We start from the raw sequence: 17,211 nt of genomic DNA on the forward strand, positions 1-17,211 counted from the left end.
CCTACAGTGGTTACCATTCGGGTCGCAATACGGTTGTTGTTGTTGTTGTGACTGAGAGAAGGATGAAAAGGAAATTGCACGGGCCTGCTACTGGCTCTAGCCAAGCCACCACCGCTGCCACATGCAGATAGAGGAGAGTTCAAAGATCAGAGGAAGGAAAGAGAGGAAAGGAAAGACGCGCGTCGCAGCAACAACTGCGTCCGCCGGAGCGGACGCTGCTCAAGAACAGATAAGCGGCTGAAGCCGCACTCGCCGAAGCGAGAACAGATACTGCCGCCAACAGCTGTGGTTTATAGCAGTGACAACCGTCGAGGAAGGAGGAAGAGAAACAACAGAGTCTGCACGCAGTGAACAAAACGAGTGTTAGACCCCTGTCAAGCGCGTAAAATAGAGTGCACTCAGGAATAGTATCACTCGCTAAAACTGCACCCTAGAGCAGCTAATCGGCCTAACGAAAGTACACTTGCTGAAGTGCGCACTCAGGTCGGAGTGCGTTCACAGAACACACTTTGAGGGCCGAGTGCGTAGCCTCGCCAGCAGCGACTTCGGTGGCACGAATGCATAGTGCGTAAAAAAGTGCTAAAATGTTTATTTTACTTGCTGTAACACAGTTTAAAAAAAAAGATTTCTTCGTTAGAGTTACAAGCAAGACAAAGCAAGAAAAGAACGAGATCAGATCCTTCTCCGCAGCGCGCCGCCATCTTGCATGTTGTCAAAATTGTGGATAGGCTTGGCTTGTCCTGGCTCCATCTTCTATTTCATTTTTTTATTGTTAAAAACTGTTTTGGGTGGTTTTATTTGCGCTATCATGTCCAACAATAAATTTTTAAAACATTTTTTTCTTTTTCAACGGGCTCTTCAAAATTTAGCTAATTTTCTGTCTCATCTTTTTCCTGCGAGTGCACTTTGCTTTCCCGCTTAGCACCGCGTGGCCTAAAGTATCGCTCCAGATGCCGAAGCCCACTCGCCGTAAGTGCACTTAGCTTGCGCGCGTGACAGGGGTGTTATCCTGCGCTACTAAACTAAATTTCGTTGACTTTGGAAACTGTACTCTGATGCGCTGACTGTGGCAATCAGTATCTAGAGCACTAGTCGTCATTTTTAACCTCACTCCCTGGCCTGGCACCCTTAACGGCGGTCAGAACACAGGAAACACAGAAAAGCAGTCTCTGTAACAGAAATGCGTGAGCAGCTGTGAATGTGTTTTTTGTTCAGTATTTCTCGAGGACTTCTATTGTGGGTAAAATACTCTTAGACCTAACAGCCCTAATCTGTCACCGGAAGCACTGTTTAAAGCAAGTGCGTCCAGTGCTGTCATCGTTTTTAAACGTTGTTTTTTCAATCAGATTTATTTGCGCCTGCCAAGTTTTTGGAGTTCAGCTGCTAAGCCTTTCGAAAGAAAACAACCAGGAGCTGTTTCGAAAAGGCTTAGTTTGCATGCGCTTCTTTAAATTGTCTACGCTGTCACTGGGGATTTCACTGTGACGTCGTCCTCAGTGCTAGAACGTGGTCGGGCCCTAGGATGCGCCGGTCTTCATCTTGGCGGTTCTTAGCGAGAAAACATGTTCTCTTTTAACACACTTTTGTTGCTACCTTTACAGATGCACATTTCGGAAACGTTGTAAAGGGCTTTAAACTGTTTTTGCTAGTTGCCAGAGATTAAAATCTTTTCATGATAAAGAAAGTAATACCCCGACTGTCTTGCCCATATATGTGTCGGCGTATTTCTCTTAAAGGAGGTTGAAAACATCACATTTTCGCCCTTTTATGGAGAGAAAAACAGTATATAATCAGGACCAGCTTAAGGCTTGCCTGGTTATATAAAGATATAGTTATAATTACTGAGCATGTCCTTAACAGATGCATATAGAGCGGTAGTGTTCTTTTCAATAATGCCTCAAACTAGAGGTTATCTTTTTTGCTTAAAATGAATTTTTGACTCACACCGAAGCATGCTAAAAAGACTGACGGGCAGTTTTTCTTAAAAGGCATATAAAACGATTTTAGAATCCGAAGAGCTTAAACGAATTAAATTTTTGAAAGTTGTGAGTAAAGCAGACATAATTTTTTGCGCTAGTATTTGAAGTGGTGGCGAACAGACTAATAAAGTCGCCATGGTATTGAGGCTTCTCCGCAGCATACAGCGCCGGGTTGGGCGCAGGTGGGCGCATGACTTCATATATGGCGGCACTACATTCCCAAAACAAGAATGCTTGCCTCAATGAAGAAAACTAACTCAATTAGTGCTAAAAACTTCAAGGAACGCTCTTTGTCGCCATCCGACAATGCACAGGAAAATGTGGAGATTGCAGCGGAGTTTTGAAATATACCGCCAGCAGCGTCATCATCCAGCATCTCCGCACTTCTCCGACGCTGTGAGTAGCCTCAAAATAGTCGCCGCTTTAATCAATGATTTCTTAAGTGTTTTGTATGCTCACGCAGAAAAATAGCCCTCCTTTAATGAAACGTTTAACATTTTCGAATGTTTGAATCTCATCCGGCTCTCTAAAAATGCCCTGCTGAGGTGTTTCTTTGGACTTTTAGAGGTACCTTAATCTGCACATACTGTAAGGACAGGAACGTAGCTCGAGTGAAGTACTTGAGCCACTTAATTTTTCGAACCTGCTAACCAAACTGACAACTAGTGCTAAAAAGTAGTTTGGGCTGCTTTGGAGATAATATAAGTATTAAAACGTAAATGACACACTTTACGCTAATTACACAACTGTCAGTGGAAAAACCTTTTTTTTTTCTTAAGGTTTTGATCGATAGACTTAAGGTTTTGATCGATGGATAGACACAAGACACTTTTTTTTATGTACACGAATGAACCCTTCGCCATTTCTGTCCCTGAATATATTTTAGACATGAGACACCCTTGAATAAGCCAAAACGACGCCAAGAGATTGAGAATAAAACCATTTCTACCCCAATAAAAAAGTAAACTGCCTCTCTCCTTTCCAATGCTGTATGCAAAAGTGTATCAAAGTTAAGTACCAATAGTTCTTTAGTCTGTGGTTTAGAAGCTCAGTGTAACAAGTATCCACTAGTTAGGAGTTAGAAGCTCACAAGTTAGAAGCTTGGCGTCACAGGGGTGGTGTAATGCAAAAATGCTCCTGTAGTAAGGTTTCAAAAAAATTTTAAATTAATCCTTAGAGCCCAATTTAATCCGGTGCCCTCCACTGTTCGACTTTTCTCACGGCCCTCAGCGTTGCTCTGGTAAGTATAAAGCCGATAAATTATTCGAACAAATGGAGTACCTCCGCAACAAATAGATTTAGAGGAGCTACGGCTGGTGCGTCTGCACTTAGCGTCAGTGTAAGGCGATGGCGCGAGTGAAATACTGAATTAACATTGGATAATGGTGACGATATTTTATGAATGTGGTCCTTAATGGCACTGCAATATTAATATTAGGTATTCTTGAAATGTGGCCACATGTGCTACAGTGGTTAAAAGCTTTTTCTTAGAGCGCTGCTTGGTCCTTTTGAGGTAAAGCGCTTGGGGACATATACCTCTCACAAGTTACACACACTTAACTTATTAGTCATGAGATTAATCAAATCCGCATCGTCGTATGTGTCCATTCCATAAGACGGAAGACCGGTAGAAAATACATAAAAATCAACAACTGGAAAGAAGACGTAAGATTTTTTTTTTTTTACAGTGTAGGACAGGTAGACGATACGAATTATTAAAAGAGGCAGCTATGGATCACGGGAGAGATTTTTTTAAAAAGAGCGCAAAATATTTTGTGATTGCGATGAATGCGGTTTTAAATTGTTTTTAAGTAGCACAGCACCTTTTGACAAATTGTGCGGCACGAAAATGGCGCTCATACTTAGTTTGTAAGTTGCGCTATTTGCCTAAAACTCGTAGTATATCCAGAGCCGTTAATGGGCAACATATTTATTTCACTAATATTAGCGCTAGTGAAAAAAATCTTTTAATTGTGGCTTTTCTCGGCGAGTGCATCATTTCGCATATAAGGTATGATGTGGCATCAGATGGTGCGATGTTTGTTAATTTATAATATTTTGATGAAAGAATTAGGTGACCCCCCTCCCCTTCTATCCGAAAACAAAACATTTTCTCGATCATGCACCAATTTCTTCCGTTACTCTGCTCAAGCATTCTTTCTGCTGACCACAGTTATCGTAAAGAGTGCGCATGAACCCTAAAGCTTACCTCCAGTGAGAAGCGTCCATTGCTGCCGTACTGGATATGCCTGGGAATCGGCTTCAGGCAGACGCCTAATATAGGCAGACGCCTAGTTGGAGTGTGAGTTTTTGTGTTAAGGTTTCTGCGGATTTTTCAGCACTTGTTTCATCCGGTGGCTCAAATGTGGCGGAAGTGCTGCTAGCTGAGTCACATAAAAGGAAAACTGCTCGCCGCTACGACCCTGCAGATTGTATCACATGGGCAGTTCATAAAATATTCTATATCCCGCGACAAGCTTCATTTTCGCTCGATCGTTTGTACTGTTTTATGGAAACATGACGGGAAATGGAGTAGTTTGAAACCGGAAGCAAAGAAGATAGAGGTGGAGTTCATTGCCTCGAAAGTGTATTCTTGGCGACCACTGTGAGCTGTCCGGGAAAAGTGAATCGTTTTTGATTGCTCTTTTCGGGAATATGATAGCTAGAAAAGGCGTACAGGCCGGATAGGAAGGTCAGAGAGTAAAGTGTCAGCTTTCAGGGCACGTGCCAAGGTACATCGTTCATGTTCACCAGGTGTCTGTGACAGCAAAAACAAAAACGCGGCTACATAGAGGGCATAAAGCATCGCATAGTGCGAATTGATAAGCTGGTGAGTATGTTTCCGAGAAAAACAGTGTATTTTCAAGCGTTCTAAAACGCTTAAGCTCGCGAGTGGCAGTCCGCCTTGACCTGATAGTTTCTTTCAGCCTTTATATATATATATATATATATATATATATATATATATATATATATATATATATATATATATATATATATATATATATTATTTGGTAGGGGTTCCAATTGGCCAGGTTACTAGTTTAGGTGCAGCATTATGACAAACGCGACTGTTCTTTTGTGGTATATTTTGCCACAGTTTCGGGAATGGTATTCCCTTCGTCAAGGAATACCATTCCCGAAACTGTTGGCAAAATAAACCTTAAAAGAACAGTCGCGTTTGTATAGTGTGTATATGTATGCGTGGGGGGGAGGGGGGGCTCTACTGTTAAATTGTTTACTGCGTTTTCCCACTTATAAATCTGCTCTCCAATGTTGTAGAGAGTGATACATACATAATTAATGTGGTGTCATTCATGAAATAATGAAACAAACTTACGAAATGAATCTGAGACGACTTTGGACTATAATCTTTGTCGACTATAAATTATAGACCATAAATTCTACACTACGCACACAGACATGCTGATATACGAGCGCTTGTATGTCAACTTTGCTCTGAGTGTCGGTTGTTCTTTGTTGCGCTGCAGCTCTTCGTCATGAATCACCAACTAGCGCGAAACCTTATCCGTCGGAAAGAAGAAATCGATTGTTATTTAAGTCAAACATCTGAATGTTAAGCAATTCTGCCTATCAACAAAAAAATCTTCAAATCGTAAATTTTGATACCTATAACTCCATGCGTACTCATGAAAGCTGTACGCAGGCAGATGAGTGCATAAATGCGCTGTTTGTTTCCGAATGGAAGCTCTCCTTCTATCGCTCTTTCCAGTGGGAGTAAGCCTCGGGCCGAGGTCATCTCTGAGCAGTGCTTTACCCGCGAAAAACTCCCAGTCGGCTTACTCCTCAGGTTTCAAATGTCTGCGATATTATTTAGTGTGGCTCAAAGTGCACAAGAGAAGCAACAACGCGATGGCTGAGCGAGGCAGGCGCAGTGCCTGCCTTGTTAAAGTGCCAAAAATGGAGGATCAGGAAGTATATTTACAACGGGCTGATGGGCTGTTGGAAAGATGCCTGCGCTAAAGAGTGTGATCATTGTTTTAGTACCACCGCGAAAGTACACTCAAGCTGTGGAAGTCTAAACACAGGCTTCTATAGATTTAATTGTTGGGTTAGTTACTGCGAACGCAAAGGCTTTTACAGCTTCCGCCACGTTCCGCGGGACGCTGGCTATTCAAAACTGTCGCGTGAGTTTCGGATACTCAACACATCTCATTCATTTTATATGGCCGTCAGAAAAAAATGGCTGAGGCTTAGCTAAGGTTAAGCCTAGTCAGATGCGAAGCATATTGATGGCTAGGCTTGGTAATACATGGCTTTCCTTGGTTGACGTTCATCCCGCTCTTCATCGGTCTCTGTGGCACGCTGAAGCTTTCGCTTCTCGTTCAAATCAGCCCTGCTTCTAGGCGGCATCCCAACACCTGGCCGCCTCGTAAGTGCCCGGGGAGCGAGGCAAGCTCAGCTTTATACCGCTGCTGTAGCGTCACGTGGTCAGCTGCAGCGCCTCTGATGTGGAGCCTCCACCGCCGCTGCCGACCGCGCGAGCCGGCAGCCCATCTCTCCTCTGCTGTGACGTCATGTTGTCACGTGGTCAGCAGCCGCGCCTCTGATGTGGAGCCTCTCTACCAAATGAGCTAACCAGGACGGCAAGCTTATGGTAGGGCGGGAGCCAGTTGACCAATAACGGGAAGTGGGAAGAGTGTTGGTCAGTGTTCGTTTCGCCAACACTGTTCCCACTTTGAGTTATTGATCAACTGGCTCCCGCCCTACCATAAGCTTGCCGTCCCGGTTAGCTCATTTAGTAGAGCGACTGCTCCGATGAAGCGGTGGTTCCGGGTTCGGCCCCGGACAAGTACGAATTTTTCTTTAACTACGAAGTTTTTGAAAAAAATGTTTAGCTTTTTTTTGTAGCCGTATGGCTGTGCTTGGGTGGATGCCAATGAATAATTACACTCTTATCACAAATGTACTCCACCGTGGGAGTTTCCCCTAAACAGTTGACCAAACTTCAGGACAGCGTAAAAAAGGCCGCATACAAGCGGATGGAGAAATTATCGTAAATCAATTGTTTGGTCATTTGTTGGGTTATAAAAGCGCTTCCTTCTTTCAAAAACTGCGATAATCTTGAAATAAAGAACGAGAAATTCAGGAGTATACGGCCACTGAGAACGGCAAGATAATTTTGACAAACCAACTAACTTGGAAGGCGTGGCGCTCCAATCACTACGAAATTCTTGGAAGGGTGACTTCTTGAGCCATAACTCTTTTGCCTCCAATGCACAAGATGAAGATATGTTGGATTTTTTTTATTACACCACGAAAGGCAGGTATTTATCAAGATGTAGAGGGCACTTGTGGACGTTTTGCAGCTAGCCCCAGTTTTGCACTTTCAGCGTGCCTCGTACTAGGATGCCATTGGCCACATGCACCTGGAGCCGCCGTGGGGGCTCATTGGTTATGGCGCTGAGCTGCTGACCCGAAAGACTTGGTTTCGATCCCTGTCACGGCGGTCGCATTTCGATGGAGGCGAGTAGGTAGAGGCCCGTGTACTGTGCGATGTCAGTGCACGTTGAAGATCCCCAGGTGGTCGAAATTACCGGAGTCCTTCACTACGCCGCCCGTCGCAGCCTGAGTCACTTTGGGACGTTAAACCCCCATAAACCTAGATGCACCTGGTTGCTATGACCCCGTAGAGCCGATTCTCCAAACAACCCCAGCATTCAGCCGACTTTTATTACCCAGCATTTCGAAGGGGTTGTTTACGGCTGCGACACAAAAATGACACAGGTCACATGGCATAAAGGATTTGCCGGGCTAGTTGGTTCATTTCTGAAAAAAGATTTAACTGCCGAAAGGGTTAGGACACAAAAGAGACACATTCACGACACTTAGAAGCCCAGTCAATTGCGCTTCTAAGTGTCGTGAACGTGTCTCTATTGTGTCCTAACCCTTTCGCGCAGTTAAATCTTTTTTCACATGGCATCCCTCGGTTAAAGTTTTCCAAACGTACTGCTGCAGAAGGAACACACATTGTGCTGGATTGAGTCGGCGGTCCTCCACGGATTAAAAAGCGGTTCTTGGAACCACTCGTCCAAGCTTTAAAAGTTCGCTCCAAAATCTTGCCCTCGCTAGCTGCCTTCTTTAAATGCCCTTCGAAATTCAGCCGAGTTTGGGAGAGTCAGTGAAAGATGACCAACAGTGAAATCATTGAAATAAAGTCAGCGTTGATGAAAGGTGCTCCGCAGTGCAAAAACTATGTTCGTGTGCAATCTCACGCAATTTAAAGAGATCCCTTTCATCATCATCATCATCAGCCCGACTACGCCCATTGCTGGGCAAAGGCGCTCCCATGTCTCTCCAATTAACCTTGTCCTTTGCCATATGCGGCCACCCCATACCCGCAAACTTCTTGATCTCATCCGCCCACCTAACTTTCTGCCGCCCCCTGCCACGCTTGCCTTCTCTTCTAATCTACTCAGTTACCCTTAAGGGCCAGCGGCTGTCTTGCCTTCGCATTACATTAACTGCCCAAGCCCATTTCTTCCTATTGATATCCACTAGAATGTCATTACCGGCGTTTGTTCCCTCAGTCATTTCTTTCCGCTTCCGGTCTCTTAACGTTACGCCTATAATTTTTCTTTCCATAGCTCAATGCGTCGTCCTTAACTTAAGCTGAACTCTCTTCGTTAGCCTGCACGTTTCTGCCCCGTAGGTGAGTACGGGTAAGATACAGCTGTTAGCTAATCGGAATAAAGTGAGCGCGCCCAGTTTATCCCTGCAATGAGGCTGAAAGAAATACAAGACTTTAGACGGCAGTTTGGATCTTTATTCTGCGTTGTAATTTTCTTGTGAAACTAAGTTGCCATGATCCCGGGGAAAATGCTTCGGTCCTTTACGGCCTGAATGATGGGAAAAACTTCAAATCACTTTAGTCTGTGCACCACGTGTCATAGTACTCCACTTTGCAAAAAAAAAGGGCAAAAATCAGGAGTGAAAGTTAATGTATACCTTTAACGAGATCTAAGGTACAGCCTGTGGTCGGTCTTCTTAGAAGTTGAATGATGGTTAGCCTTTCCGAAGAGATTGGAATCATAAGTGCATTTCAAAACGACGGCGCTAGGAGAAGCTTGGGCATAAAGGTATGAACGCATGACTTTGACGGTCAGCCCGCAGTATTCTGTGGTGTCTTTTTAGCAGTCTTTGTTAAGAAGCACATTGTATTTCACAAGCATACCAGTTGTCTAGCTTAGAACCATAACATAAGCCGGCCTGAAGAAAAAAAATTCGCAGCGCAACTGAAACACACATACAAGAGCAGTAACGAACAACATAGGACGTTCTTTGCTCTTGTGTTGGTGTGTGCGTTTAATTTGAGCTGCGAATTTTTTCTACACCAACGATAGCAACCAGTTCGCCCAAACCACTGGGCCTAAAGGGCTTATTCTTTTCCTTTATTATGACTCACGCTTTGCCTTTTATTGCTCATATTCGGTTTTATTAGTAAGGAAGACGCTAGAAATACTCGCCAGGACATCTGTCGTTGACCCTCCCGTCTTGTTTATCTATCTATTTTTCTGTTTTTCCAGTTCCTACCTCCGCACCGCCCGCTCACAGGCTTGCAAGCCTGCCTGCTGGCCGACAGGCTCTGCGTCCGTCCATATCACTGTCTCTCTGTCAGTCTGTCTGTCAGTCCCTCCGTCCGTCCGTCCGTCCGTCCGTCCGTCCGTCCGTCCGTCCGTCCGTCCCTCCGTCCCTCCGTCCGTCCGTCCGTCCGTCCGTCCGTCCCTCCCTCCGTCCGTCCGTCCGTCCGTCCGTCCGTCCGTCCGTCCGTCCGTCCGTCCGTCCGTCCGTCCGTCCCTCCGTCCCTCCGTCCGTCCGTCCGTCCCTCCGTCCCTCCGTCCGTCCGTCCGTCCCTCCGTCCCTCCCTCCGTCCGTCCCTCCCTCTGTCTGTCTGTCTGTCTGTCTGTCTGTCTGTCTGTCTGTCTGTCTGTCTGTCTGTCTGTCTGTCTGTCTGTCTGTCTGTCTGTCTGTCTGTCTGTCTGTCTGTCTGTCTGTCTGTCTGTCCGTCCGTCCGTCCGTCCGTCCGTCCGTCCGTCCGCATATACAGGGTCTGTTCTGAAAGTAGTAGGACTGGGTTTTTCCTGGGCGAACGGGCGGTCGAGAGGTGGTGTGCGCGTGCAGGATCGTTGAAGGGGGATATTGGGAAGGCTGGGGAAAATCGGCAGTCGGCTCTCGGCCGTTGAAGAGAGGAGGTCGCTTGTACTGTGAACCCCTGTCGAAACGTCTCGTCAAGCAGAATCATTGAGCGTTTACTGGATCAGCGATACGCGATCAAATTTTGAGTAAATCGTGGTAAAACGGGCAAAGAGACTCACAACATGACTAAGGAGGCTTACGATGACGCTTCCATGGGTAAATCAGATGTTATTTGGGTGGCGCATGCTGTTCCGAGAAGGTAAGGAAAGAGTGGAGGAAGACGACCGCTCCAGACGCCCTTCGACCAGCAAAACCAACGAAAATGTGTAACGAGTGAAACATTTACTTAACAGTGATCGTAGAATGAGTATCAGATTGATTGCTGATGTCTTAATCATCCCTCAAACCCAAGTTTTTGAGATCGTGACAGAAAACTTATCCATGAGGAAAGCGTGCGCGAAGTTGGTGCCGGGAGTGTTGTCAGAGGAGGAAAAGGCCAACCGGTAGGATCTTCTTCATAATGTGAATGAGGACCCCGTTTTTTGCCCAGCACAAGGCGGCAACGCTGCCTCAGCCCCCCTACAGCCTCGACTTGGCCCCGCCAGACTTTTTTCTATTCCCGAGAATAAAATCGACGCTCAATGGGGAACATCACGGATCGGTAGAGGTGGTTCAACAGGCCGTGACGAGGGAGCTAAACAGCATTCCGGTCCAGGCGTTCCTGGAGGCGTACGAAAACTGTAAAACTCATTGGCAGCAGCGTGTGGGTGCGGAAGGGTGCTACCTGAAAAATTGTAATCGTTTGTACTATTCACTTGAATAAATTTTGTTTTAAAAAATAAAATTTTGTTTTAAAAAACCATGTATATGCACGTGGCAGGCTCTCGCTTCTACCCGTGGCATATCTACACTGGTACGTAGAGTTACAGAAGGGACATGGCGAGATACACCGCGAGGAAAAATTGGCAGTGAAAAACAGAACACGTTCAGACCGGCTCGTTTAAATTCTACCCCTACAAGCGGCACATTCGTCAAAAAAGAACACAAAATAAAACACTAGCGTGGCTTATTGTGTAGGACACAGCCGCTTTCGCATGCACGAAAGAAGAATGTCAGCCCTAACACACATTCGAATCTTGAAATACTTGAATAGTTTTTGTTTTGCTTTGTTATCAACTGTGATTGCCTTTTGTATCGCAATACAGTCACCAACGGCTGCGCTTTGTGGAAGTGACAAGGTTCCAGGAACAAGGAAGAGGTGCAGCGCAGTCCGCACACCAGGTACAAAACAAGTATGAGCCTGGGCGACTACACAAAACTTACCCTTTTAAGTTATTCTGGGCTGCTTCACGAGCCGGTGTCATTCTTACCACCTGTCGTTTGCCTGGCACCCAGATGGACGGCCGGAAAATTTCTAGTGTACAAAAGTGCTCTCTCAGAGAAAAGTGTGAACCGCTGCGGATATGCCTTTTTTTCGTTCGGCATTTCTCTGGAACTTGTTTTGTCCCCTAAAATTTTCTTACGCTTACCCACAGGCTTGTGCAGGTCTCGGGCATCAGTGTTTACAGCCAATCCCGCGTGCTGTCACTGTTTTGAAGATGTTATTTTTTTTACTTGGTTTCTCCACAGAAGCGAAGTTCCTGGGTATCAGCTGCTAAAACTCTCGAAAGAAATGGACGAAAAAAATCGCTAGGAGTATTAGGATTTATTTCAAGCTGCATTCTTAAATTTTGTCTCTATGGCCAAGAGGTGCTCAAGATAATTTTTTGGGCTTTACTGCGTATGCGTCTTCCTATAAAGGTGCTTACTTCAGAGTCTGTCACTTTGGCCTTCACTGTAGCGTCGGTGCTCACTGCTACCATTAGGACGAATCCTAGAATTCTCCATGCATCATCGTGGGTCGCAAGCAGAAAGGCGCTTAAAATTATAATTTTTAAGTAACGTTTTGTGATGGTTTTGGTGCTCTCTCCAGTAATATTATAGCGATGTGATAAAGTTCCGCTCTTGGTATTTATTGCACAGGTATATCGTGGACAAAATCGCGAAGAAAATGAAGATGCCAGGCTATCGCCCTTGAGATTGAAATGGGGTGGTCATGAAAGCGCTCGAAGGCTCGTGGGATGCTCGAGGGACTGCACATTAAAGAGGTGCGTTTTAACTTACTAATTGGACACCGCAGCATCGCTTCTAATCTAATGCGAGATTTGTTAGCAAAATATCTGCTTTTGGACCTGTGGTTTCGTTTATTCTAAACACTGTGCACTCGACAAAGCACGCTTTCAATGTAACCAGCATTTGCACTACCGGAGTCATGAGACTTTCCTTGCTACAGGGGATTTTCAATACTTGGCTTTCCCTTGGAGCGTCCGCCCATGCAGTTCACGGCAATGCGAGCTGTCGCGAGCCTCTTGCGTTGGAGATTACCACGATTGATTTTTAATTTTTGCCGACCAGGTTTTTTTCCCTAATCACTTGATCACTTTCTCCTCTCCTACCGGTGGTTTACGAAGAGTTTATTTGGAGATCTCTCTCGCTCCATTGCTGCTTCCTCTTCATATGCATCAGCAGCGCGAACACAAAACAGGAAGGAGGATAAGGTAGTACAGACCGCTCTGTACTATCGTCTCCTCCTTCCTGTTTTGTGTTCGCGCTGCTGATACATATGGATCGAATCCAACTAGCCCGGCAGATGGTGTTATTCTTCCTCTTCTGTTCCGATTCTTTTCTCCTTTTGAGTAAGCGCCAGGGGATAAGTCTAAAACCAGTGCACTATTCACTTCATGATTATACCATTGCGTGAGAGAGATTTTTTTCAGTGATAACTTTCTAATTTAATTATTTAACTCAAAATTTCACTACTGGCTATAACTGCACATCGTCAATGTGCTTCTACTGCTTGAATTTGCAACGCACCCTGGTCAATATCCCGCTGCGGTTATGTGCCACACCAGGAGAGGCCAACAACAACAACATGCTTGAAGGTCGGCCTGGTAATGTAAGATCGGGTTATTACTAAGCATCTCTTTAGCAGAGGTCGATTATTTTTTTTTTAAGTCTGAAGTTAACAATAATCAAACCAAAGATTTGTTTCTGGCTCATATTGAAACTGACCCGTGAAACGGACAGCTGCCGTTAAAAAGATTACTCTCTTGAATTTATAGAAGTGCCTTAATGCTTTTATTCTATAATCAGAAACGTCCTGTATGTGGAGGACTCGAGGTACAAAATTCTTAAACGCTTTAAAATTTCTCACAATAACAAAGTGGTGCGATTGTGCAAAGCAGACGCCAATAAGAAATTTGCACTGGTTTGGAAATAAGCCACAGAATAAACTCGAAATAACACCATCTATCAGTATATGGGCTTCTTCAGGCGTCGCTCGATCGATTGCCCTTTATCAATCAGCCTCTATTTCGCCCGAAGAAAAGGCAGAGGACACAGAAGAAAAAAATCTTATGAGCTTGACTGGCTCCTGGGCCTAATGTAAAAAAGGCATACTTGCACCGGCTCGAATATTATAAAGAGCAAAGCCATGACAAGCAGAGAAACGAAGTCATTGAGATGAACATAACCAATCGAAGGTAATTAACAAGAATGGCAGACAATAACTGGTGACTGTACTCAAAAAACATTACGCCATAAAGCAAATAAAATTTCGCAGTGTAGGTATTCCAATGCAAGTTTGAGGCTGTAGAAGAAACGCGTGTGCATACCTTACGTAAGACCTATGCAGATCAACAAAATCATGGCCCACAAGGGATCATTTAATGTAACACGACACTAAGGTAGCACACCAAGAAAACATAGTTAGTCTTTCAGGAAATTCAATAAATCGCCTTTAGAAAAAAAGGCTATTTCAAGGCCCCTGTCAGCTAATCTATTCAAAAGTAACGGGCAGGCAGGGCGCACCGTAGTTAGGTCGTAGGGTAGGTATACTGTACAGTTTAGTCTGATGCAGTGAGTACGTTGGTACGACGGTCACAAGTTCCGCCACAAAGATAAAAAGGAAATCTTCTGTTTGAGTTTTGTTTCTAACGCTGAGCTAGGCGATAGTCGTAAAGAGTAAGAATGGCTATTACATTGGCCTTGTTGAATTGGTGTTTTGCGGGGTAGACTCAGGGCTGATTAAATACTACTCGAAGAGCATTTCACTGTAGACACCGAAACATCTGGAGGTTGGTACACGTTGACGTGCCCCATATAAGGTGGAAATAATGTAGGTGGGGTATGAATAGATATTTACAGCAGTAATTTGAGTCAAACCGAAAGAATATGAAGATGCCTGTAGAACAGGCCATTGAGACGGGAAGCGTTTATGGCAACACGGTTTATGTGTGCGTTCCAGAACAACTTACTTGTGAAATACACTCCAAGTTATATTTTAACGTACTCACAATTTCAGGTAGGCTACAGTTCAAGCTAATTGTCCGAGCGATCTTTATTACCTTTAGTTTTGAGTGAAAAATAGCTTTTCTTTTGTTCAGATTAAGTTTTCGGTCATTACAGTGACTCCACTGGGCAAGCAGTAAGAGTGTATCATTCAGCTTATTGACTATTTTGTCATGGTGATCTCCACTGAACAAAAGCTTTGCATTATCGGAATATAAATGAAATGGGGACCCTTTATTACGTTAACAATGTAATTATTGTACAAATTGAATAACAAGGGCCCTAAGATGTTCTTCCGCGGTATCTCGCTTGTGGTAGACAGCTTGGTTAAAGGAAATTCAATAACCTTTACATACAGGTGACTGTGACAAATAAGAACGGATGAGTGCCAGAGTAGTTCCGCGAACGCTATATTGTGAGATTTTCTTTTCGCTACAAGAATGTCGTGATTGCGTTTACAGCAAACATTCGCTATGCGCACTTTCATGCCTACAAAATAACGCGTTGAAATCTCCCGTCCGCTAGAATCGTAAAGCCGGTCAACCCTTCAATGAGCTACAAAAGCGGTTCGTGAGTTCCAGTCAACGACTTGGGCAGTAATACTGCTTGTGCTCAGGTGTAAGCTTTACTGACTGAAAACGAACTGCTTGTGTTTTTAACCGCGTTTTAATGCAAAAAAGTGATCTTTCACTTCTTTTGAACTTCGGTGTCAGAAATAACCTCGACCAAAAGTCGATTTTCATCCAAGGAAAAATGCCAGAACGCCGTGTAATGAGGTTTAAAAACGTTAAAGGATTGCTTATGGTCAAAATTAATCTCAATACCTTCACCTTACGACGTGTCTACAGCCCATTGTGTTAGGTTGACAAGTACAAAACCCCATAGTTTAATAAACCAATAATATGCGTTGTGGGGCTCAGAATTCTCAGAGAACTCTCAAAAAGAATTCTCAGAATTCTTTTTTGCGCACACAAAGACGACACAAGGCGCCTACAAAGGCGCTCCGTCCTGTCTTCCTTGTCTTACCCTGCGGTCTTTGTGTGCGCAAAAAAGAAGTCTGCTAATAAACCGAATGGAGGGTATTGCGGGACAAAGAGATTCGGAGGTGCTGAAGCATGTGTTCATAGCAGATAATGCGCACAACTATAACTGGAGTGAATGACCCAATTAACATAGATTAACAGTGGTCATTTGCGGTTAATATGGCCCTCAATCTTTTTGCGTGAGGTTCAGCCACTGGGCGGTTTTCCATTGATTAAAATTCCCGCGGTCCAGCTCTCTGTTTACTTGGCATAAAATTATTGGGGAAATCCGGCCATTGGCCCAACCTCACGCTGACCGATAGTATACGCATCCAGCTTTTTAATCAAGCGGGCCTTTCACTGTTAAGAAACAAAATCATTACCGCCATGAATATCTATTCTCCAAGAAAGAATGCATGGAAAAAGATGATGCCTTTCCAAAATAGGACATAGGAAAAGCATGAGAACTTGCAGAAAGCTAAATGGAAAGCGGGGGACAGGCCCCTGAAATCCGAAACCAAATGCAATTCAGCTGCTTAAATGTTTCTAACATCTTCATCACGAAACTGCGCTTTCAGTTGTACGTTGTAACTCGCGCTAGTTGCATGAAACTTAACTCGCAGCATATGTGCTTTGCATATTCAGAGACGTAGTATGTATAGTTTAATACGTGGGTGCACAATCACGCCAATTGTTGAAAGTGGGACTTTCGTTTAGTTAAGTATTACATTGTATAAATTATTCCCACAAGCGAAAACATCCATGCTTCCTCAGTCATGGAACCCTTTTTTCTCCTCTTACACGACTCTAGTATTTCTGCTGAGAAGGAATATGCAACAAAAATCTACAAGAACACTTACCCCAAACAAGAAGTGGCCATTACAGCAGCAGTGGTAGTGCCAAAGAGTTTACGTCTGGCGATTCCTAATATAGGCAGCCGTTGTGGACGGAACTTTATATGCTTAATTTCGTGTATATTTATTACTTGACTTCTCTCGTGGCTAAAATGTGGCGGAAATGCTGCATGCAGCATTGCAAAAATATAAAAAGTGCCTGCCGCTTTCACTTTCTATAGTGGATCACATGCAAAGTTCATAAATGTTCTATAGAAAGCAAACCTGGTACATTTTCATTTTTTTTTCTTTTCTGAAGAACGAAGTAAATATGAAGGTGCATATAACTGACGCAGTCGTTTTGGTCAGTTCCTCGAAAGTCTCTTCCTGACGACTGCTTTAACCATGTCCGCGAATACTGAGCAGTTTTTATCTTTTTCAAAGGAATATTAAGGCAGGAAAAAGTCGCTAGGCAGGATGGAAAGGGTGCAGCTGAAGTGCACGTTTTTAGGGCACGTGGAAATATGCGCAGTTAGGGTCGGCAGATGCCGGTGAATGCAAAAACAAAAGGGAGGTCATACGGTGGATATAAAGTGTCAGACCGCGCATATTTATACGCTGGTGAGTACAGTTCCAAGAAAAGAGGAAATTTCGAGCACGAACAAACGCCCGAGCAAGCGCTTGACATTCTGCGCTTTGGTGTCAAATTTTCCCTTCGTTTCTGACAGTTCTAGAACACTTCAGTGTGAAACTGCGTAGTTACTTTTTTTGCAGCCACAAAACCTGCTGGCCGCGATTCTGAAGAGAGAAACGCTCATAACAGTACCGAAA

The 17,211-nt window shown here is 44.3% G+C and overlaps 1 protein-coding gene across 1 annotated transcript in view; it reads right to left on the reverse strand.

Annotated features, from left to right (window-relative positions):
- LOC149336023 (chorion peroxidase-like) overlaps positions 1 to 4,254 on the reverse strand; it is a 48,482-nt gene extending 44,228 nt beyond the window's left edge. Inside the window, exon 1 of the mRNA XM_089552528.1 lies at positions 4,189 to 4,254. Coding sequence (XP_089408654.1) covers positions 4,189 to 4,208 — 20 coding nt within the window. The 5' untranslated portion in view covers positions 4,209 to 4,254. The remainder of the gene's footprint in view (positions 1 to 4,188) is intronic.
- Positions 4,255 to 17,211: the final 12,957 nt, after the last annotated feature.

Source organism: Amblyomma mixtum, chromosome 7 (genome assembly GCF_055824585.1).
Source record: "Amblyomma mixtum isolate Tamu chromosome 7, ASM5582458v1, whole genome shotgun sequence".
Taxonomy (NCBI): Eukaryota; Metazoa; Arthropoda; class Arachnida; order Ixodida; family Ixodidae; genus Amblyomma; species Amblyomma mixtum.